Source organism: Bos taurus, chromosome 8, assembly GCF_002263795.3.
Source record: "Bos taurus isolate L1 Dominette 01449 registration number 42190680 breed Hereford chromosome 8, ARS-UCD2.0, whole genome shotgun sequence".
Lineage (NCBI taxonomy): Eukaryota > Metazoa > Chordata > Mammalia > Artiodactyla > Bovidae > Bos > Bos taurus.
Genome location: NC_037335.1, coordinates 355,311 through 375,607, shown reverse-complemented (window position 1 = coordinate 375,607; position 20,297 = coordinate 355,311). Strand labels below are relative to the sequence as shown.

At 38.4% G+C, this 20,297-nt stretch overlaps 1 protein-coding gene across 6 annotated transcripts in view; it reads right to left on the bottom strand.

Annotated features, from left to right (window-relative positions):
- Window positions 1–735: 735 nt before the first annotated feature.
- Window positions 736–20,297, bottom strand: part of MFSD14B (major facilitator superfamily domain containing 14B) — a 130,436-nt gene continuing 110,874 nt past the window's right edge. For 3 of the 6 annotated variants that reach the window (XM_024995588.2, XM_059889015.1, XM_059889016.1), the window contains 7 exons: window positions 19,319–19,537; window positions 18,320–18,433; window positions 14,055–14,126; window positions 6,631–6,743; window positions 5,066–5,163; window positions 3,164–3,306; window positions 736–2,466 (listed from right to left, as the gene is read on the bottom strand). In XM_024995588.2, coding sequence (XP_024851356.1) covers window positions 2,218–2,466; window positions 3,164–3,306; window positions 5,066–5,163; window positions 6,631–6,743; window positions 14,055–14,126; window positions 18,320–18,433; window positions 19,319–19,537 — 1,008 coding nt within the window. In that variant the 3' untranslated portion in view covers window positions 736–2,217. The remainder of the gene's footprint in view (window positions 2,467–3,163; window positions 3,307–5,065; window positions 5,164–6,630; window positions 6,744–14,054; window positions 14,127–18,319; window positions 18,434–19,318; window positions 19,538–20,297) is intronic. The other 3 variants (XM_024995591.2, XM_024995592.2, NM_001083662.2) reach the window with 2 other exon arrangements.

Sequence of the window (20,297 nt, the reverse complement as noted above, 5' to 3'; positions counted from 1 at the left end):
GCAAATCTTTGCAACTCCATGGACTGTAGCCCACAAGGGTCCTCTCTGTCCCTGGGATTTTCCAGCCAAGATACTGGAGTGGGTTGCCATTTCCTTCCCCAGATCTTCCCGACCCAGAGATCAAGCCCATATTTCCTGAATCTCCTGAATTGCAGATACATTCTTTACCACTGAGCCACAGGGAAAGCCCAAAACTGAAAATCTATCCATTACATAATAACTTTCCACTTCCATTTCCCCCAAGTCCTGGCAACCACTACTTTCTGTGTGAATTTGACTAGATATTTCATATAAGTGGAATCATACAGTTTTTTTCCTTTTGTTACAAAAGTATGCATCCTGCTTATTTCACTTAGCATAACATTAAGGTTCATCCATGTTATAACATGTGTTAGAATCCTTTTAAAGGCTGAATAATATTCCATTTTTGTATATACCATATTTTCTTCATCTACTCACCCAACAATGTACACTTGAGTTCTTCCACCTTTTGGCTACTGTGAATAATGCTGCTAATAAACATGGGTGTACAACTAACTGTTTGTATCCCTGCTTTTTGAAAAATTTTTAAAAAGTTGTGAACTCATTTTGAAGATTGTGAAATGAAACTAATTTTGAAAATACACATATCTTTTGCATTAGCTTAAGGACTAAAAACTTATTTTAGCTGAAAGTCACCCAAAGGAGAACCTAAAGATCAATGGTACCATTTGCTTTAAAGAAATACAAAAGACATAAAAGTATCCATTGCAAATTTATTATGCATTAGGAAGCTTAACTTAAAAATCAACAGCATAGTAAAAAAAGATATGTTATCTTTGTTCATAGCAGAACAGGTTTCAAAATATATTTTCTTTTAAATGTATTCAGTCAGTACACAATCCTTTATAAAAGTTGTATATATATTTTTTCTGTCAATACTTTCATTATATTTATAAATACAAGATTTACACAGCACCCCATCAAAGAAAATTAAAACTCCTTATGATATAGCTACATATATTTCATACCTATAAAACTTTCAAAGGAGTGCTATGTTAAAGATGGGCCCTAGTTAATGCTCCACTTACCGTGCAGCAAAACACATAAATCTGTAAAGTTTTCTTTGTCCATAAAACATCTTGAAAAATTAGCAAGACACTTGTGAAACTGAGCTTCCTAAACCCATATTTTAGGAAGGGATTTGCTGTGCATATTCTTATGAGATTTAAAATGCAGATAACAGATGAAAACGAAGACTGAAAACAAATGCCTACATATAACAGTTAAGGTAGGGATGTGATACAGTCAAAAGCAGGACACAGGATATGTGGGTGGGAGTAAATAGTAACAAAACATTACATGAGTCTAAACTTGGATATAAACTCCACTGGCATCCAGTTACTAACTCTCATCTGCACTTAGGAATGTTTACCTTGTTGAGAACCTTCTTACAAGCACCCTCCAATTTCTATGTTGCCACCAGAATGCTTGATGTATCTTTTTCTTCTGTAAAATCACCATGGATCTAACCAAGACATTAGGTCCAGGAATCTGAACTGCTAGTTCTTCATGATTTAGATTTATTAAAAAATTTTCCTTCCTCTGGTAAAAGTATTAAATAATACTAATCAGTATTGTTACTATCCAGAGGTGTATATGCTGAATTTCATTCTAGCCAAGAATAGGAAGTAGAGAAAGAAAGGAGAGTAAGACTAGATTTTTGCTGACCTTAGAACAAAGGCAACAGATCCCTGATACTGAGCAACTCCTGAAGCAGCCACTCACAAACTGTCATGGGATAAACGCACACAGTTCAGAGGAACAGGAAAGGAGAAAATATGGGATTTTTTATCTTAAATTTTGTCAGAGACAGCAGTTGTATTACAATCCTGCACCTTTTGAAAAGGACATGATCACTCCTACACTGACATTATTAAAGGAAAGCCATCATTTCTACCACAGATTTTGAGTGTCTGAATGTGGATCCCAGATAACTTGCAGAAAAGTATATTTCAAATCTTATTTAGTTCTAATGTATAATGAAAAGGAAAAGAATGGGGTAAGAGGCACAGGAGGAGGAAGGGGAGGAAGACAGAGGGACAGAGGTGGTTACTTCTCAAACTCAGCCCTGAAGGGTGCCACTGGTATCCCCGCCCCAGCACCATGAAGTCTCCATGTGGTGTGGCTCCCCCATGGCTCTCAGAGATGGCGTCCACAGAATCCTTTCTGCAGAATTTATAGCTCAGTGCACTGATGCCCAGGCTCTTCGAGGGAAGAAAGCTCCCAGATGCTGCTGTCCTGCAGTAGTGGCTCAATGTCCTCATCACTGCCCCGTTCTGGAGTGTTGGCCAGGCTGCCACTGATACTGTTGCTGTGTTTTTGAATTCCACCTTTACTGTACTCAGGGATGAATACAGCAACCAGGAAAGACATAAAAACTATACACGCCCCAAACAAAAATGGTGGGCCTGGGATGACAGCTCCCTGGTGGGTGTGGAAACAAATGAAGATGAAGAATTTGGTTAGCCTTTCAAACTAAAATTAGTACTGGATAAACCAAAAAAATAAAAAAATAAAAACCACACCACTGAAAAGTGAGTTACTTTCTCATTAGCAAATGTTCATTAACTGTCATGGCAAATTCTAACAAAGCCTGGTGTCTGGAATACAATGGAGGGCAACTAATCACTGCTTTCCGACAGCTTAACCAAATATGTAAGCACAGCTGTTTATCTCTAATCTTGCCCTGTGACCAGAGATCATGCAGTCTGTATATGTAAGAACATTAATTCCAGTTTTGTGCAGAAATCTATATTATACATAGATTGGAAGCACGGAAGTAACAGCAAATAAAAGGTAGAAAAAGCACTTCAGCTCAATTTGTAGCTGGAAGTTTAGGTTATTTCATCTTTTATTTGGCCTCAGTTTCACCAGAGGACAGCATTCTGACCACAGAAATTATGCAGGTGAAAACAGAATCTGAACAAAGGCAAGACAAATATTTTACATAAGACATTATCACTGAAATGATCCCGCCCTAGTCTCAAGAAGCAATGAACACACACTACTGTCAAATACAATAGTAATATTATAAAAATAAGAACACTTTCCAAATTTAAGGTCACAAGATTTTGCTCTAATCAGATACAATTGTTAAAAACTAGGCTTATTACCAAATTACCTGTAGGGCGGCATTGTTAGAAATCAATTCTGGTTCCAACTCAGTCAGTTCCACATGGAACATGTAGAATATGAAGCCATACAAGGCTGGCCCCAGTCCATTACAGAGTCCTCTTATTCCAGTTATGATACCCTGGGCAACTCCTAAGTCAGAACAAAGAAAAGGGAGCCAGTCTTCTCAGAAAAGCATCTCAAGATTGGAGACTTTAGAGCCCTTTTTTTCAAACTATAAAATACTGATTAAGCTGGACTGAGTACCCATCATACTGATATCCATTCATTGTACAAATCTTGTCCTTTTCTATGCCCTTACAATACTCTCCTCACTACCTGTCCTAAGATCTATAAGGATATGAAATGACACCAATGTCTCTAAAATCCCTTTGAGGCTGAATTCCCTCCTGAACAACAGATCTTCCTATAAATACGGAATGATAAAATGAAAAATTTTAATACTCTCAATTTATAGGCAATTTCTACTTTTTTACGGATTGAGATTTTCCTCTTCTACTTATTTAATGGTGCTTTTACAACAAAAATCTGTCCTTTGCATCTTGGATCCCTGCCCAAGTGTCAGTCCATAGGGGTCCTGAATCTGTGTGCTTCTAGCACCTTCTGACAGATTCTGTTCCTCACAGTGATAGCTGTACTCCAAGTACACCTGTACTGAAAAATTCCAGAAGTGTCAATTTCTAGGTATCTCTGGTGTCTCATGTGGCAGGTAAAAAATTAGCTTGAATCATGAGATAGATATTTCTGTAAGTCAAAAACAGTCAAATATAATTCAACCTAATATACTGTGTTCTAATAAGTTTATTTGTTGACATTTAGAAACATCTGTATTAATACATGTAAGCATAAAAGAAGCCAAAGCAAATTCATGCCCTGAGAGACAAGATAAGAGTCTCTTAGAGCCCAGGCAATGCCCATCCTTCAGATAGCTCATGCCTTTACTTCAACCACAGCATCTCCCAAGGATGCTGTCAGCTAAGTGACCGTAACAGGATAAAACACAGATTTGAGGTCTTCAAATGATAACCGCTATATTTAAAATAGATAACCAGCATGGATCTGTTGTTAAAAAAAATAAAAAACAAAAGTAGATATGAATAAAATGGCTAATTTCCAATGTGAAAAAATAAGTGCAACCAATAAACTATCTTTTCCAGTCTAGTTTCTTTTTTTATTGAAACTTTTTAAAGATCTCTAAGACATAAATTTTTTCTTCTTCTAAAATTCACTATTTTCTGACTATAGTCAGGTAAACCATTAAGTGATGGAGAAGAAAAATAATTAATTTCAGCAGTAAGAAGTACCTGATAGGGAAGCCAGAGGCACAAGAAGGATGAAGAGTCTAGACATTTACAGTGCTACTCTATAGAGTCATCTTACTTTTGTCTCTCACTCTGCAATTCAAATATCAAGAACTACGCAGATTTATTTGCTCAGAGAATCATTTTCTAAACTGAGTAAATAATGGACTTTGAGTGATTCCAAATTAAAGAAACTTCAGTGATTACAGTGATTAAATAAAGAACTCATTGTTTTAGTAGCTAGTCTATCAATTATTTAACAGATATTTGTTAAAATATGAGTATAGTCTAGTAAATTCTGACAGTAACATAAAAGAAGAGTCAAAACTGAAAAGAGAAATTAGATAGTTGTATTTCTAAGTATTCTGACTTGCTGTGTCCAGATTTCAAAAATATGAGTATAAAATCAAATCAGGAAGGAAAAGAGAATTTTCCTATTTGTCAAAGTAAAGAGGTATGATTGTTCAGCAGGGACCATACAGCTGTAACCTGTTTCTATGCTGATGTGGAAAGACATCAGAGATGCTCATGATTCTGGCAGGTACATCTCCACTGAGGGAAAGAAACAGTGAGGGGGACAGTGACCTCACCTTGCTGGTTTGAGTCTGCGTTCTGAGAGACGAGGGTACTGACTGCTGGGAACGTAATGCTGGACACGGCGGCCACAATCCCTGCTGCCCACATCATCCTGCAATGACAGGTCAGGCTGTGGTCAGGCGGCAGGCCAGCCCCAGTGAGAGAGCTGTTCAGAGTACAAGCGGCAAAAGCACAAAATGCTTTCTGTTGTCTTATATTAAGTTGTATTTATTTTTTTTCCTCTTTGAAAATTGTTTTTTTTTTTTTTTTTTTAAACGTAGAACGTTACACAGCACACTGTTTATACTAATACTGATCACTTCATGAGCTGGGAAAGTTTCATTTCTTTATCTTACCTGTCAAAATATGTTTTTCTTCCTGGTTTCTCTATTGTCATCTTTAAATGCAAGCTCAATGAAATTCAAAAGGATTTCTTGTTTCTGTAAAGCCACACTTTTTCTCACCAATTTTCCACTTTTTTCTTTGTACTTTCCAAAGGCTCGCCTCCAAACTGCCCTTAGGCTGCTCAGTTTCCTACCCTCAATAAAGTGTTATGTGCAACCAACTGAGAAAAATGGAGACCTGGAGTTCAGGATGGCATCTTGCAGACTTCTAAGTCTGCTTCCTTTAGACCTTTGTCTCAATGAAAGGAACTTATGTTCCTTTGAACTTATATGTGTGTTAGTATTAAGCGTGAGTGTGAGCAAAGTCCAGTGCCAATTGAGCTAAAAACCTGTTTGGCCAGACTGTCTTGGGGATGACAAGAATAACCTTACTTAAAAGGAGAAACCCTTTAGGTTGATAGAATCAGCTGTTGAACCAAAGTTCCTAGGACTAAAATTAAGGTTTCCAAGAACAAGAAGAATCTACTACTAACCACCTAAAGCATTTAAAGTTCTAAACTGTGTCATTCATTTCCAGTTGGAAAATAAGGACCAAGTCAAACATTTTAAGTGAAGATATGAACTGTAGTATTTGGTAATAGGCACATAAGGAAACTTGCCACGCAACAAAACAGTACTCACTTCTTTTTACTTTTTCTTATTGCACAGGGCTTAATTTGACTTGCTTTCCTATTAACAGGAATCTAACTGTTAGAAGTAATAACTGCCTCTGGGTACAGAAGCTTTTGGAGGAGATCTTAGTGTTCATCTAACTCACATACTTTGTATTATAAAGATTATGTCACTGGCCAATGTCACTCAGCTAATTATAGCAGTAAATCCTGCCATAATCAGTCATTTTTCCTTGTTTTCTTTTTGACTATATGTGCTGTCACCAAAAACTGACAAATGTGTTTAACAATTAGGCATAAAAATTTTTTTGGAGGGCTGGAGAAAGAGATACATATATTTAGTTAAGTAACATCTCACTGAAGCTTGCTGAGGTGAAGGTAATCTGTCTGAATAATGTGGAATTATCTAGCTGTACCCTTCCTCAAACTAAGGCTAAAGGGTTTTTGAAATTTTGAATACACTATGCTAGTAAAGTAACTCCTGCTTCTTTTGCACGAACACTCAACTAATTCAAGCTCCTCTAAAAGATCAATCTGTCATGAGAATCTATTGGAGAGACTTACCATGCTTGAGATCCAAAACCATACCAGGCTAACTGGAACATCTGGAAGCCCAAACCAAGGAGAACAGTGTTCTTATTCCCTAATGATCTCATCAAGCTAGTAAGAAAGACCGTCTGCAAAGCAAAGGGGATAATCATTAGAAATCATATAAGCACAGAGATCTGATGCAAGCTCTGTGGAAAAGCCCATTAATGGTGATCAAGAACCTCTAATTGCAGCCCACTTGACCTGAGACCTTGGAAACCATATAGTACTGATGCAGCTCCAAAAGGAGTGAAGCTTCAAGGGCTTCCCAAACTGACTTGGGCTCAGGGCCTTCAGCCTCCTCCCCAAAAATCTGTTTATGTGTTGCTTGTTGCTGTTCAGTCACTAACTCTTCGACCCCATGGACTGCAGCACATCAGGCTGCACTGTCCTCCACTATATCCCAGAGTTTGCTCAAACTTATGTCCATTGAGTCGTTGATGCCATTGAACCATCTCATCCTCTGTTGCCCCGTTCTCCTCCTGCCTTCAATGTTTCCCAGTATCAGGGTCTTTTATAATGAGTTGGCTCTTTGTTATCAGGTGGCCAAAGTATTAAAGCTTCAGCTTCACTCCTTCCAGTGAATATTCAGGGTTGATTTCCTTTAGGATTGACTGCTTTGACCTCCTTGTAGTCCAATTGGTGGGAGTTAACAGTTTCACAAAGTTGGATTGATACAAATATGATTTTAACAAATATAAAATGCATTAGTCACTCAGTCATCTCTGAGTCTTTGCAACCCCATGGACTACAGAATGCCTGCCTCTTCTATCCATGGAATTCTTTAGGCAAGAATACCAGAGTGAGTTGCCATTCTCTTCTCCAGGGGACTTTCCTAACCCAGAAATTGAACTCGGGTCTCCCACACTGCAGGCAGATTCTTTACTCTCTGAGCCTGCTAAAAAAGTAAGTGAGATAGACTGAAAGGGGATAAGATAAAAGATGAATCTGGGCTAATTAACCAGAGTTAATATAAAAAAAAAATCATAAGCAACTTGAAAGTTTAACATAATTTACACAGACTGGTAAGAGTTAAAAAGTAAAAGGTATTTACCTGAATGTATTCCTATGAGGTATTTGTGGCATTCTCATTTCTCTTCCAGATACACTTATCACAGAAGAGTGTTCCACATGGTCTACCATGCTTTAAAACAGCATATAGCCCCTTCATAGATCCCAGCCTTGTGGTGAAGGGGCTTGCATAACTCAATGAAGCTATGAGCCATGCCCTGCAGGGCCATCCATCACAGACAGGTCATAGTGAAGAGTTCTGAGAGAAGGTGGTCCACTGGAGGAGGGACTGGCAAACTCCTTCAGTGTTCTTGCCTGGAGAACCTCACGAGCAGTATGAAAAGGCAAAAAGATATGACACCAGAAGATGAGCCCCCCAAGTCAGAAGGAATGCAATATGCTACTGCGGAAGATCAGAGGGCAATTATGAATAGGTGCAGAAAGGATTATGTGGGTTGGACAAAACAGGGATGACACTTAGCTGTGGATGTATCTGGTGATCAAAGAAAAGTCTGATGCTATAAAGAACAATACTGCATAGGAACCTGGAATGTTATGTTTATGAATCAAGTTGGACGTAGTCAAGCACAAGATTGAAGAGTGAACATCGACATTTTAGGAATCAGTAAACTAAAATGGACTGGAACGGGTGAATTTAATTCAGATGACCATTATATCTACTACTGTGGGCAAGAATCTCTTAGAAGAAATGGGGTAGCCCTTATAGTCAACAAATGAGTCCAAGACACAGTACTTGGGTGCAATCATAAAAACTATAAAATGATCTCAGTTCATTTTCAAAGCAAACCATTGCAACATCACAGTAATCCAAGTCTATGCTCCAACCACTAATGCTGAAGAAACTGAAGTCAAATAGTTCTCTGAAGACTTACAAGACCTTCTAGAACTAACACCAAAAAAAGATGTCCTTTTCATTATAGGGGACTGGAATGCAAAAGTAGGAAGTCAAGAGATATCTGTAGTAACAGGCAAATTTGGCCTTTGAGTACAAAATGAAGCAGGGCCAAAGCTAACAGACTTTTGCCAAAAGACTGCACTGGTCGTAGCAAACACCCTCTTCTAGCAATACAAGGGATGGCTCTACACATGGATTTCACCAAATAGTCAATACTGAAGTCAGGTTGATTATATTCTTTGTAGCCAAAGATGGAGAAGCTTTATACACTCAGCAAAAACAAGACCTGGAGCTGACTGTGGCTCAGATCATCATCTCATCATTGTAAAATTCAGGCTAAAACTGAAGAAAGTAGGGAAAACCACTGAGCCATTCTGATAAGATCTAAATCAAATCCCTTATGATTATACAATGAAGATGATGAATAGACTCAATTGATCTGGTAGAGTAACTACAGAACTATGGATGGAGGTTTGTAACACTGTACAGGAGTCAATGACCAAAACCATCTCAAAAGAAAAAGAAATGTAAGAAGGCAAAGTGATTGTCTGAAAGGCTTTACAAATAGCTGAGGAAAGGAGAGAATGAAAGGAAAGGGAGAAAGGGAGAGATATACTCAACTGAATGCAGAAAATAGCAAGGAGAGATAAGAAGTTGTTGTTTCAGTAAATCAGCAAATTTGGAAAACTGAACAGTGGCCACAGGACTAGAAAAGGTCAGTTTTCATTCCATCCCAAAGAAGGGCAATGTCAAATAATGTTCAAACTACCATACAATTGCACTCATTTCACATGCTTTCAAGATTATGCTTAAAATACTTCAAGCAAGGCTTCAGCAGTACATGAATCAAGAACTTTCAGATGTTCAAGCTGGGATCAGAAAAGGCAGAAGAATGAGAGATCAAATTGCCAACAGTAGATGGATCATAGAGAAAGCAAGGGACTTCCAGAAAAACATTTACTTCTGCTTCACTGACTATTCTAAAGCCTTTGATTGTGTGGAAAACAGCAAACTGTGGAAAATTCTTAAAGAGATGGGAATACCAGATCACCTTACCTGTCTCCCAAGAAACCTGTATGTAAGTCAAGAAGCAAAGTAAGAATTGGACATGGAACAACTGACGGGTTCCAAATCAGGAAAGAAGTACGTGAAGGCTGTATATTGTCACCCTGCTCATTTAATTTATATGCCAAGTATATCATGAGAAATGCTGAGCTTGATGAATCACAAGATGGAATCAAGACTGCTAAGAGAAATAGCAACAACCTCAGATATGCAGATGACACCATTCTAATGGTAGGAAAGCAAAGAGGGACTAAAGAGCCTGTTGATGAGAGTGAAAAAGTTGGCTTGAAACTCAACATTAAAAAAACTAAGATCAAGCCATCCAGTCCCATCACTTCAGAGCAAATAAAAGGGGAAAAAGTGGAAACAGTGACAGATTTTATTTTCTTGGGCTCCAAAATCACTGTGGACAGTGACTGTAGCCAGGAAGTTAAAATACACTTGCTCCTTGGAAGGAAAGCTATGACAACCATAGACAGCATATTAAAAAGCAGAGACATCACTTTGCTGACAAAGGTCCGTATAGTCAATGCTATGGTTTTTCTGTAGTCACATACGGTTGTAAGCTGTGTCATAAAGAAGGCTGGTTCTGTATTTATAAAGATGGGCTTGATAAAGGACAGAAATGGTATGGACCTAACAGAAGCAGAAGATATTAAGAAGAGATGGCAAGAATACACAGAAGAACTGTACAAAAAACAGCTTCACAACCCAGATAATCACAAGGGTGTGATCACTGACCTAGAGCCAGACATCCTGGAATGTGAAGTCAAGTGCGCCTTAGAAAGTATCACTACGAACAAAGCTAGTGGAGGTGATAGAATTCCAGTTGAGCTATTCCAAATCTTGAAAGATGATGCTGTGAAAGTGCTGCACTCAATATGCCAGCAAATTTGGAAAACTCAGCAGTGGCCACAGGACTGGAAAAGGTCAGTTTTCATTCCAGTCCCAAAGAAAGGTAATGCCAAAGAATGCTCAAACTATCGCACAATTGCACTCATCTCACACGCTAGTAAAATAATGCTCAAAATTCTCCAAGCCAGGCTTCAGCAATATGTGAACCGTGAACTTCCAGATGTTCAAGCTGGTTTTAGAAAAGGCAGAGGAAACAGAGATCAAATTGCCAACATCTGCTGGATCACGGAAAAAGCAAGAGAGTTCCAGAAAAACATCTATTTCTGCTTTATTGACTATGCCAAAGCCTTTGACTGTGTGGATCACAATAAACTGTGGAAAATTCTGAAAGAGATAGGAATACCAGACCACCTGATCTGCCTCTTGAGAAATCTGTATGCAGGTCAAGAAGCAACAGTTAGAACTGGACATGGAACAACAGACTGGTTCCAAATAGGAAAAGGAGTACATCAAGGCTGTATATTTTTACCCTGTTTATTTAACTTATATGCAGAGTACATCATGAGAAATGCTGGACTGGAAGAAACACAAGCTGGAATCAAGATTGCTGGGAGAAATATCAATAACCTCAGATATGCAGATGACACCACTCTTATGGCAGAAAGTGAAGAGGAAATAAAAAGCCTCTTGATGAAAGTGGAGAGTGAAAAAGTTGGCTTAAAGCTCAACATTCAGAAAACGAAGATCATGGCATCCGGTCCCATCACTTCATGGGAAACGGATGGGGAAACAGTGGAAACAGTGTCAGACTTTATTTTTCTGGGCTCCAAAATCACTGCAGATGGTGACTGCAGCCATGAAATTAAAAGACGCTTACTCCTTGGAAGGAAAGTTATAACCAACCTAGACAGCATATTCAAAAGCAGAGACATTACTTTGCCAACAAAGGTTCGTCTAGTCAAGGCTATGGTTTTTCCTGTGGTCATGTATGGATGTGAGAGTTGGACTGTGAAGAAGGCTGAGTGCCGAAGAATTGATGCTTTTGAACTGTGGTGTTGGAGAAGACTGTTGAGAGTCCCTTGGACTGCAAGGAGATCCAAGCAGTCCATTCTGAAGGAGATCAGCCCTGGGATTTTTTTGGAAGGAATGATGCTAAAGCTGAAACTCCAGTACTTTGGCCACCTCATGCGAAGAGTTGACTCATTGGAAAAGACTCTGATGCTGGGAGGGATTGGGGGCAAGAGAAGGTGACGACAGAGGATGAGATAGCTGGACGGCATCACTGACTCGATGGACATGAGTCTCAGGGAACTCCGGGAGTTGGTGATGGACAGGGAGGCCTGGCGTGCTGTGATTCATGCCGTCGCAAAGAGTTGGACATGACTGAGCGACTGATCTGATCTGATTTATAAAGATGGGGAAACGTTTAATTGTTGTTGTTCAGTTGCCTAGTCATGTCAAACTCTGCAACCTCATGGACTGCAGCACACCGGTCTCCCTGTCCCTCATCATCTCCTGAAATTTACCCAAGTTCATGTCCATTGCATTGGTGATGCCATCCATCCATCCATCCTCTGATGCCTTTTTTTACTTCTGCCCTCAATCTTTCCCAGCATGAGGGGTTTCTTCCAATGAGTCTGCTGTGTACATCAGATAACCAAATACTGGAGTTTCAGCTTCAGCACCAGTCCTTCCAAAGAGGATTCAGGGTTGATTTCCCTTAAGATTGACTAGTTTGATTTCCTTGCTGTCCAAGGGACTCTTAGGAGTCTTTTCCAGCACCACAGTTGGAAGGCATCAGTTATTTGGTGCTCTGTCTTCTTTACTGTCTAGCTCTCACAACTGTACGTGATCACTGGGAAGATCATAGCCTTGACTATTACGGACCTTTGCCAGTAGGGTGATGTCTCTGCTTTTCAACACACTGTCTAGGTTTGTCACCGCTTTCCTGCCAAGAAGAAATGTCTTCTGATTTCATGGCTGCAGTCACCATGTGCAGTGATTTTAGAGCCCACGAAGAGGAAATCTCTCACTACTTCTACTTTTTCCCCCTCTAACTGCCATGAAGTAATTACATACAATCCTAACATAATGACTTACCATATTTCTTCAGTTTTGTGGATAGCAAAAATTGTAATATTTACAAATTTTCACTTGTTTTTCCCTTTCACTTTTTTTCAGTATTAAAATAATATTGAAACATTCTTCTGGTTAATTTCAGACCAGTGGAGAAAGACTGTGGTTGGTGGCTATAAAAGCAAATTTTTATGTGCCAAACCTATGCATTAGGGGTAACCACACATATTCTAAAAAGCACTAAAAATTTATATTAAATTCTAAAAGGAACGAGATGGTGGAGGAGTGGATGTGGAGTACATCTCTCTCTATGGATACATCAGGAATATACCTTCAGACACAGAAGTACTTGCAGAACACAAGCTGAGAGCAGACAGGGGTACCTGACCAATGGAAAAGAATATATAGAACCACACAAAACTCAGTAGGATGAAGGAACTAGGGGGAAAAACAGGAGTGTTAGTAGGACCGGACCTGCCCTTGGCAGGTTGGGAAATGAAGCAGGGATCCGATCCCCACATTAGGGCAATTGGCTAGGTCAGAGGAGAAACACTTAAGGCTGAGAGTGAAGCAGCTGATCTGTGGCAGCCTAAATGGAATGAGAATCAGACTGTCCTTGCCGCAGCCATACATACCCCAGAACTGGAAACAACTTAGATGTTCATCGACAAAGGAATGGATAAAGAAGTTATGGTACACAACATAATGAAATATTATTCAGCCACAAAAAGGAATTTGAGCCAGTTCTAATGAGATGGATGAACCTAGAGCCTATTATACAGAGTGAGGTAAGTCAGAATGAGAAAGATAAATATTGTACACTAGCGCACATATATAGAATCTAGAAAGATGGTACCAAAGAATTTATTTAGAGGGCAGCGAAGAAGAAACAGACATAAAGAATAGACTTATGGACACAGGGAGAGGGCTGTAGAGGGTGAGATGTAGGGAGAGAGTAACATGGAAACTTACATTACCATATGTAACATAGATAGCCAATGGGAATTTGCTGTATGTCTCAGGGGAATCAAACAGGGTCTCTGCATCAGCTAGAGGGGTGGGATGGAGAGGGAGATGGGAGTGAGGTTTAAGAGGGAGGGAACATATGTATACCTATGGCTGATTCATGTTGATGTTTGACAGACAGCAATAAAATTCTGTAAAGCAATTATACTTCAATTAAAAAATTAATTTTTAAAAATTTATATTAAATTCCTCCTATATCACAACCTCCAGATTTTATTAAAAAGAGAATAATTCTATGATCTGTATCCACATCAGTGGATACAGTGGGTATGATATCGCTCATAGCTATATAACATGCTACCATGGCAGGGAAGGAGCGGAACTGATGTAGGGGTGCAAGAAATCTTCCTGAATATCTCTTTGCAGCTTCCTGTGAATCTATAGTTATTTCAGATTAAAAATGTTAAAAAAAAAAAAAAAAAGTGGGGTGGATGGGTAAAATAACACTCACCTGAGCCACAATAGATAGAATTCCTACCATGGCTATGAAAGCTGCAATTTTAATAGATCCAAATCCTATGACCTGTGAAAATGAACACATTTTGCAATATAGACATTATATAAATAATAAGAAATGTTATGTTCCATTAAAGCTATAGAATAGTTGAGGAAAGTTCATGAAACCTTGATAATGGAAATTTAGGCGGTGCTCAAAGCTAAACCTATTTAACCAATAATTTATAGCTAAATCTGCCATGAGAAATCACTGTAAGCAGGCACACTTTAATATAACTAAGATTAACTACTAGCACAATATTTTCTATTACAGGTCTCCCTACTGTTTTCATATGCTTTCCCCTCTACAATCCACCAAGAACTATGTAACATTATCCACTACTAGGGAAAAAAATGAAGAAAAGAAAAATTTGATTTTTGATGCTGTCAACATAGAATATGTTCACTTGGAGAGTTAAGTGGCTCTCAACTTTGGTTGCATATTAAAATCATGTGGGCAACCGAGAAAGGGAAAGGGGAGAAGAGAGATGCTGGAACTCGCTTGATATCAATTAAATCAGACTCTCTGGGCCCAGACACAGGTATGTTTTAAAAAGCTCTCATGGTTATTCCAATGAGCAGCCAAAGTTAGCTAGCAATGATTTCTAAGCCTCTTAATCTTAAGAGCAGCTATGAAATGCCTGAAACTTTTAAGTTTTAAACATCAAGTTTTTAAAGCTAACTTGCCATCTATTAAAACCATAAAATCCAGAAAAATTTTAAGAATAATTGTAAGTAATCTTCACACTTCATAAATGATTATCTTGCTTCAAATCACACAATTAGCTAATGAAAGAGAGCCAGAACTTCTGGTTCCCAAACCAGTGCTGCTGACATTAACACTATTCCATCACTCTCTAATCGAATGCAATTAAAAAAATTGGACTCTATGGTGGTGGTGGTTTAGTTGCTAAGTCATGTTGACTTTTGCAACCCCATAGACTGTAGCTTACCAGGCTCCTCTGTCCATGGGACTTCTCAGGCAAGAATACCAGAGTGGGTTGCCATTTCCTTCTGTAGGGGATCTTCCCAACTCAGGATAGAACCCACGTCTCCGGCACTGCAGATAGAGTCCTTACTGTTGAGCCACCAGGGAAGCCCATATATGTATTTTTTAATTGAAGTACAGTTGATTTACAATGTTGTATTAACTTGTGCTATATAGCAAAGTGACTCAGTTATAAATACTATACATTCTTTCTTATATTCTTTTCCCTGAATATACAGTGTGCCATATACACTGTACTATATAGTAGGACTTTTTTGTTCATTCATTCTATATGTAAAAGTTTGTATCTACTAACCCCCAAAACCTAGCCCACCCCCCCTTATTCTCCCAATAAATATATTTCTAGAGGTAGAATTAAAAATACCGTACAATCCACCCATTACAAGTGCACAATTCAATGGTTTTAGTATTGATATGGGTTTCCCTGGTGGCTTACATGGTAAAGAATCTGCCTGCAATGTGGGAGACCTGGGTTCGATCCCTGGGTTGGGAAGAACTCCTGGAGGACAGCACAGCAACCCACTCCCTGCCTGGAGAATCCCCATGGACAGAGGAGCCTGGTGGGCTACAGTCCATGGGGTACCAAAGAGCTGGACACAACTGAGCAACTAAGCACAGTACAGTATTGATACAGAGTTGAGCAATTATTACCATGATCTTTTTAGAAGTTCTCATCACTCTTCAAAGAAACATGGTACCCCATTAGGAGTCCCATTCCCACAACCTACCCCACCACCCAGTCAGTAATCTATTTCCTGTCTCTCTGTATTTATTCAGAGCATTTCATACAAATGGAATCACACTATATATGGTTCTGGGTTCTTTCACTTAACATAACGTTGTCAAAGTTCACCCATGTTGTAGCATGTATCAGTGCTTCATTGCTTTTTATTGCCAAAAAAAAAATATCTGTACATTGCATTGTACAGATGTATCATGTTTGTTGATCCATTTCATCAGTTAATAGGCAGATAGGCTATTTCTATTTTGCTTCTACTTTTTAGCTATATGAATAATAATTTGTGTTAAGAGTTTTTGTACAGATAGGTGTTTTCAATTCTCTTGGCTTCAATTCTCTTGGCTATATACCTAGAAATAGATTTGCTGGGAACCCTATGCTGGACACTCTGAGGAACCACCAGGCTCTTTTCCACAGTGGCTACTCCATTTTACATTCACACCAGCATGTATGAGGGTTGCCATTTCTCCATATCCTAGGTCGTTGTTTCCTTTTTATTACAGCTTTCTTAGCGGGTGTGTTTGATTTCCTTGATGGGTAATGGTGTTAGCCATCCTCTCATGTGCTTATTGGCCATTTGTATATTTACCTTGAAGAAATATGTATTCAAAATCTTTTGCCTACTTTTTTAGTTGTTATATGTCTTTTTATTGTTGAATAAAGTTTTAAATATATACTCGATATTAAATATATACTGGATATTATATTTTCTTATAAAATAGATGATTTATAAGTAAACACAATTTAAACTAAAAATACATGTGTGTTAATTATATGTTAGCTCTAAAAAGTGAGCATAAATACAGAACAACAGAATTATTCTGATTTGTTGTAACTGTTGTTGTTGACGGTGATATAAGCATATCTATAGGAAAAATGGAAAGAGAACAAAATAGTCACTGTTATTAACTATACATGTGAAGAAAGGAGACTTTTTTTTACTTTCTTCCTTGGGCTTACCCATTTTTCCTACATTATTTTCCACATTAAATGTACATTTAGAGATGCATATGTAATTTTCTACATTTAACACCTGGGCTTCCCAGGGGGCGCCAGTAGTAAAGAATCCATCTGCCAGTGTGGGAGATGCAAGAGACATGGGTTTGATCCTTGGATCAGGAAGATTCCCTGGAGTTAGGAAAAACCCCACTCCAGTATTCTTGCCTGGAAAATTCCATGGGCAGAGAGCCTGGTGGGTTACAGTCCATGGGGCCACAAAGAGTTGGACACAACAGACTGACTAAGCAAGTATAAAAACACACACACACACACACACTAATAACAGTATCTCACTACTTTTCCCTCTATATCTCCAGCATCCTCCAACCATAAATGTGTAAAACAAAAAAAGAACTGCTTGAAAAAAAAGCTTTACTTAAATGTTCTACCATATAAAATATTATAGTCTCACACTCTCAGGAAAACCATGAGTGGCAAACTTAACAAATTTTATTTGAAATATCTCTAAAAATAGAGGAATTTATCTTAGGGGGAGGCTTGCTCTGAAAAAGTGGAGTAAACCATTAGGAGAAGGACTTCCAGTGAAATCAGTGAAAGACCAAGGCAGGATTGCAATGCTGAGCAACCCCAGAGACCTAAGACAGCAGTTGGAAAAGCAAACTTTTTTTACTTGCCTTAAGTCAACTGCCTTTTGGGGGAAAATGTGAAGCATAAACTTTTAAAGGGAGAAAAATCAGAAGACAGAAAAGATTACTTTGGTCATTATTTGTGGCCTACCTTGAAGTCCACAGTGGTGTGTTTTTGTTTTTAGTGGGGACTGTGTGTGTCGGGGGCAGGTGGGGGTGGTTTCAACACGTAGGATCTCACTTCCCCAACCAGGGACTGAACCTACATCATCTGCATTGGAAGCATGGAATCTTAACCACTGGACTGCAAGGAAAGTCCCTATAGTGGCCTACTGTAGATGGCTAAGCAAACTGAATGTGATCGATTAGACCCAGGGGTCATGGTTCTTCTGAAATAAATTTTACCTCTCTGAAATTTAATGAATATTATTAAAGATTTAATAAATTCTGTTTCTACTAATTCTTTTTGTGTAATTCTCATAATTTTCAAGGAAATTTTTCCCACAGTAAACATTTTATTTTAAAAAATTATTGGACTAGAGGTCTCCTGACTACTAATTATATGTCAGCACCTACATTTACAACTAGAAGTAAGTCAACACATTTTTTCCTCTTACAACGCTGTGCGCTTAGCTGCTCAGTCATGTCTGACTCTTTGTGACTCCACGGACTGTAGCCCACCAGGCTCCTCTGTCCATGGGGATTCTCTATGCACAAATACTGGAGTGGGTTTCCATGCCCTCCTCAGGGGATCTTCCCAACCCAGGAATTGAACCCAGGTCTCGTGCATAGTAGGTGGATTCTTACCAGCTGAGCTACCTGGGGTTTTTCCATAAAACACTTTAAGACAGATACCAATCTCTGATTTTCCAGCATTCCTTACTCACCTGCCTGAGATAGAGAAAAAAACTTGAATACTGTCCAGCTTCAGGAAGGTATGAAAGAAAAACAGTGATGCAGATTAGCAAAATGGTAGAGTCTTTTCCAACTTTCTTCAGTGACTAGAAATAAGCAGAAACAGAAACAGAAAAATAAAAAGCAAATAGATACTGATGTCACTGATATTCTGGGATATTAGCTTCACTGTTTTTTGATTTCTTAAGGTGGATAACAAAAGATGAATGGATTAAAAAAGGAAGTAAGCCTTAACATTAAATCTATTACCACCTCTCTAAGGACGTTACAAGTCCTAATTTCAGAGGTACATATTTCAAATATTACAGTCTTTTCTCTTTTTAAAAAAAACATTTTTGCTCATCTTTGTTAACAATACTGGTTCACATACTGAAACAAACCCTGAACATACTATGAACAGCCTCTGAAAAATAAAAAAAACACACTGCTACAGAACCTTTTAAGAAAATCGCATCTCTTTTTACTCATAATACAACTCCTTTAAAGCCACAAACATTACAGGTTTTTCATTACACATAAATTTATTCTTTAAAATGTTAATAATAAATTTGCCCACACAATTGGCAGAAAAATAAATGTGCTCCAGGCATGGGGTCAGTGACAAGATTCTCTGACTAGTAACAACTTTTTCAATATTATACCTTTGCCCAAAATCCTTACATCCTTTTCTACACAGGATGTCTGAATAGACCAAAAGGTGCACCAAAAGCGCATCTCTTGTCTCTCATGGTAACTACATACTTTCGTTCAGTCACTCAGTCATGTCCGACTCTTAAGAATTATCAATTTTATATATTCTTTGGTGTACCGTTCACCTCTGTCCCTTATTTTCAATTAAGTTTTTTCTATTTTTACTAGAGAAAAAAATAAACCAGCAACTGCTAGGATGATAGAATCTGCAGAAATGCACTTTTATTTGCATGGTTTAGAAAGATATTCAGGAAAGTAAGTGTTTTCATGTTTTTATTTACCGCAAAAGGGTCTGCTTGTTTCCAAGAAATCCGGGCTCCCCAGGAGAGAGGTCTCATTTTCTCTGGCAAAGATTCTGGAACAGCCAATAAGATGAAGCAGATGTCTAGAAGAGCTACCACTGTGGCTACTAGCACAACAAGGCTGTCTCCATAACTGGCAGAAAGGTATGCTCCAATGGCTGGGCTGCTAACCAGACTGGCTGCAAAAGTGGCTGAGACCTATGGAGAAAGAACACTCTCACCCAGGGTTGCTTCTACAGCAGGTGCGCACTTACACTCCTGTTTCCAATTAGGGTCTAAAACCATCCTTCTCTAACTGTAAAAATACAAAAGGACTATATTGCACACAACTTTTAAGAATGAAAAGTAATTTTCTTTTAAGAATTTGCTCACAAGTTATTAATTAATTTAAATAACTTTCTAATCCTTGTAGCTTTCTAGAAGTTACTCTAGAAAGCTACACGAATTAAAAAATGATTTATTTAGAAATAAAAATTGTAAAACCTTCTCCACAAATAAACGATACATATTTTAATCTTCTGTAATTAGGGAACAGTGATACAGAGAGAAAGGAACAAAAAAAGTTTTTGCAGGGTTGATAACAAAATCTACAAATTACTCAGAAACTAGGCTTGATTTCATCTTCCAAAACTGTGCACTGTTTCACCATTTCCTTAGCACTAACTGGGGGTGGAAATCCCTGGAAGTCTTAGAAAAAGCTATATAACAACAACAACAAAAATCCAAAAAGATTTGTTGAGGGAGACCTCAAAAGCTTTTTAATTAGAGAAATCCTTGGGCTAGGAGTTTCTGTCATGCTGTCACCCCCAAGGTCCTAATACCAAAGATCACTGAGTCAACTGATCACACTTACAACTTGAATCCATGTGAAGCTTCTTCACACTGCTTCCCTATAAGCATGTAGAAGGTTCTCTTTATTTTGAAATGTAGTCTGAATGTTCAGAAGCTTAAGTGGACA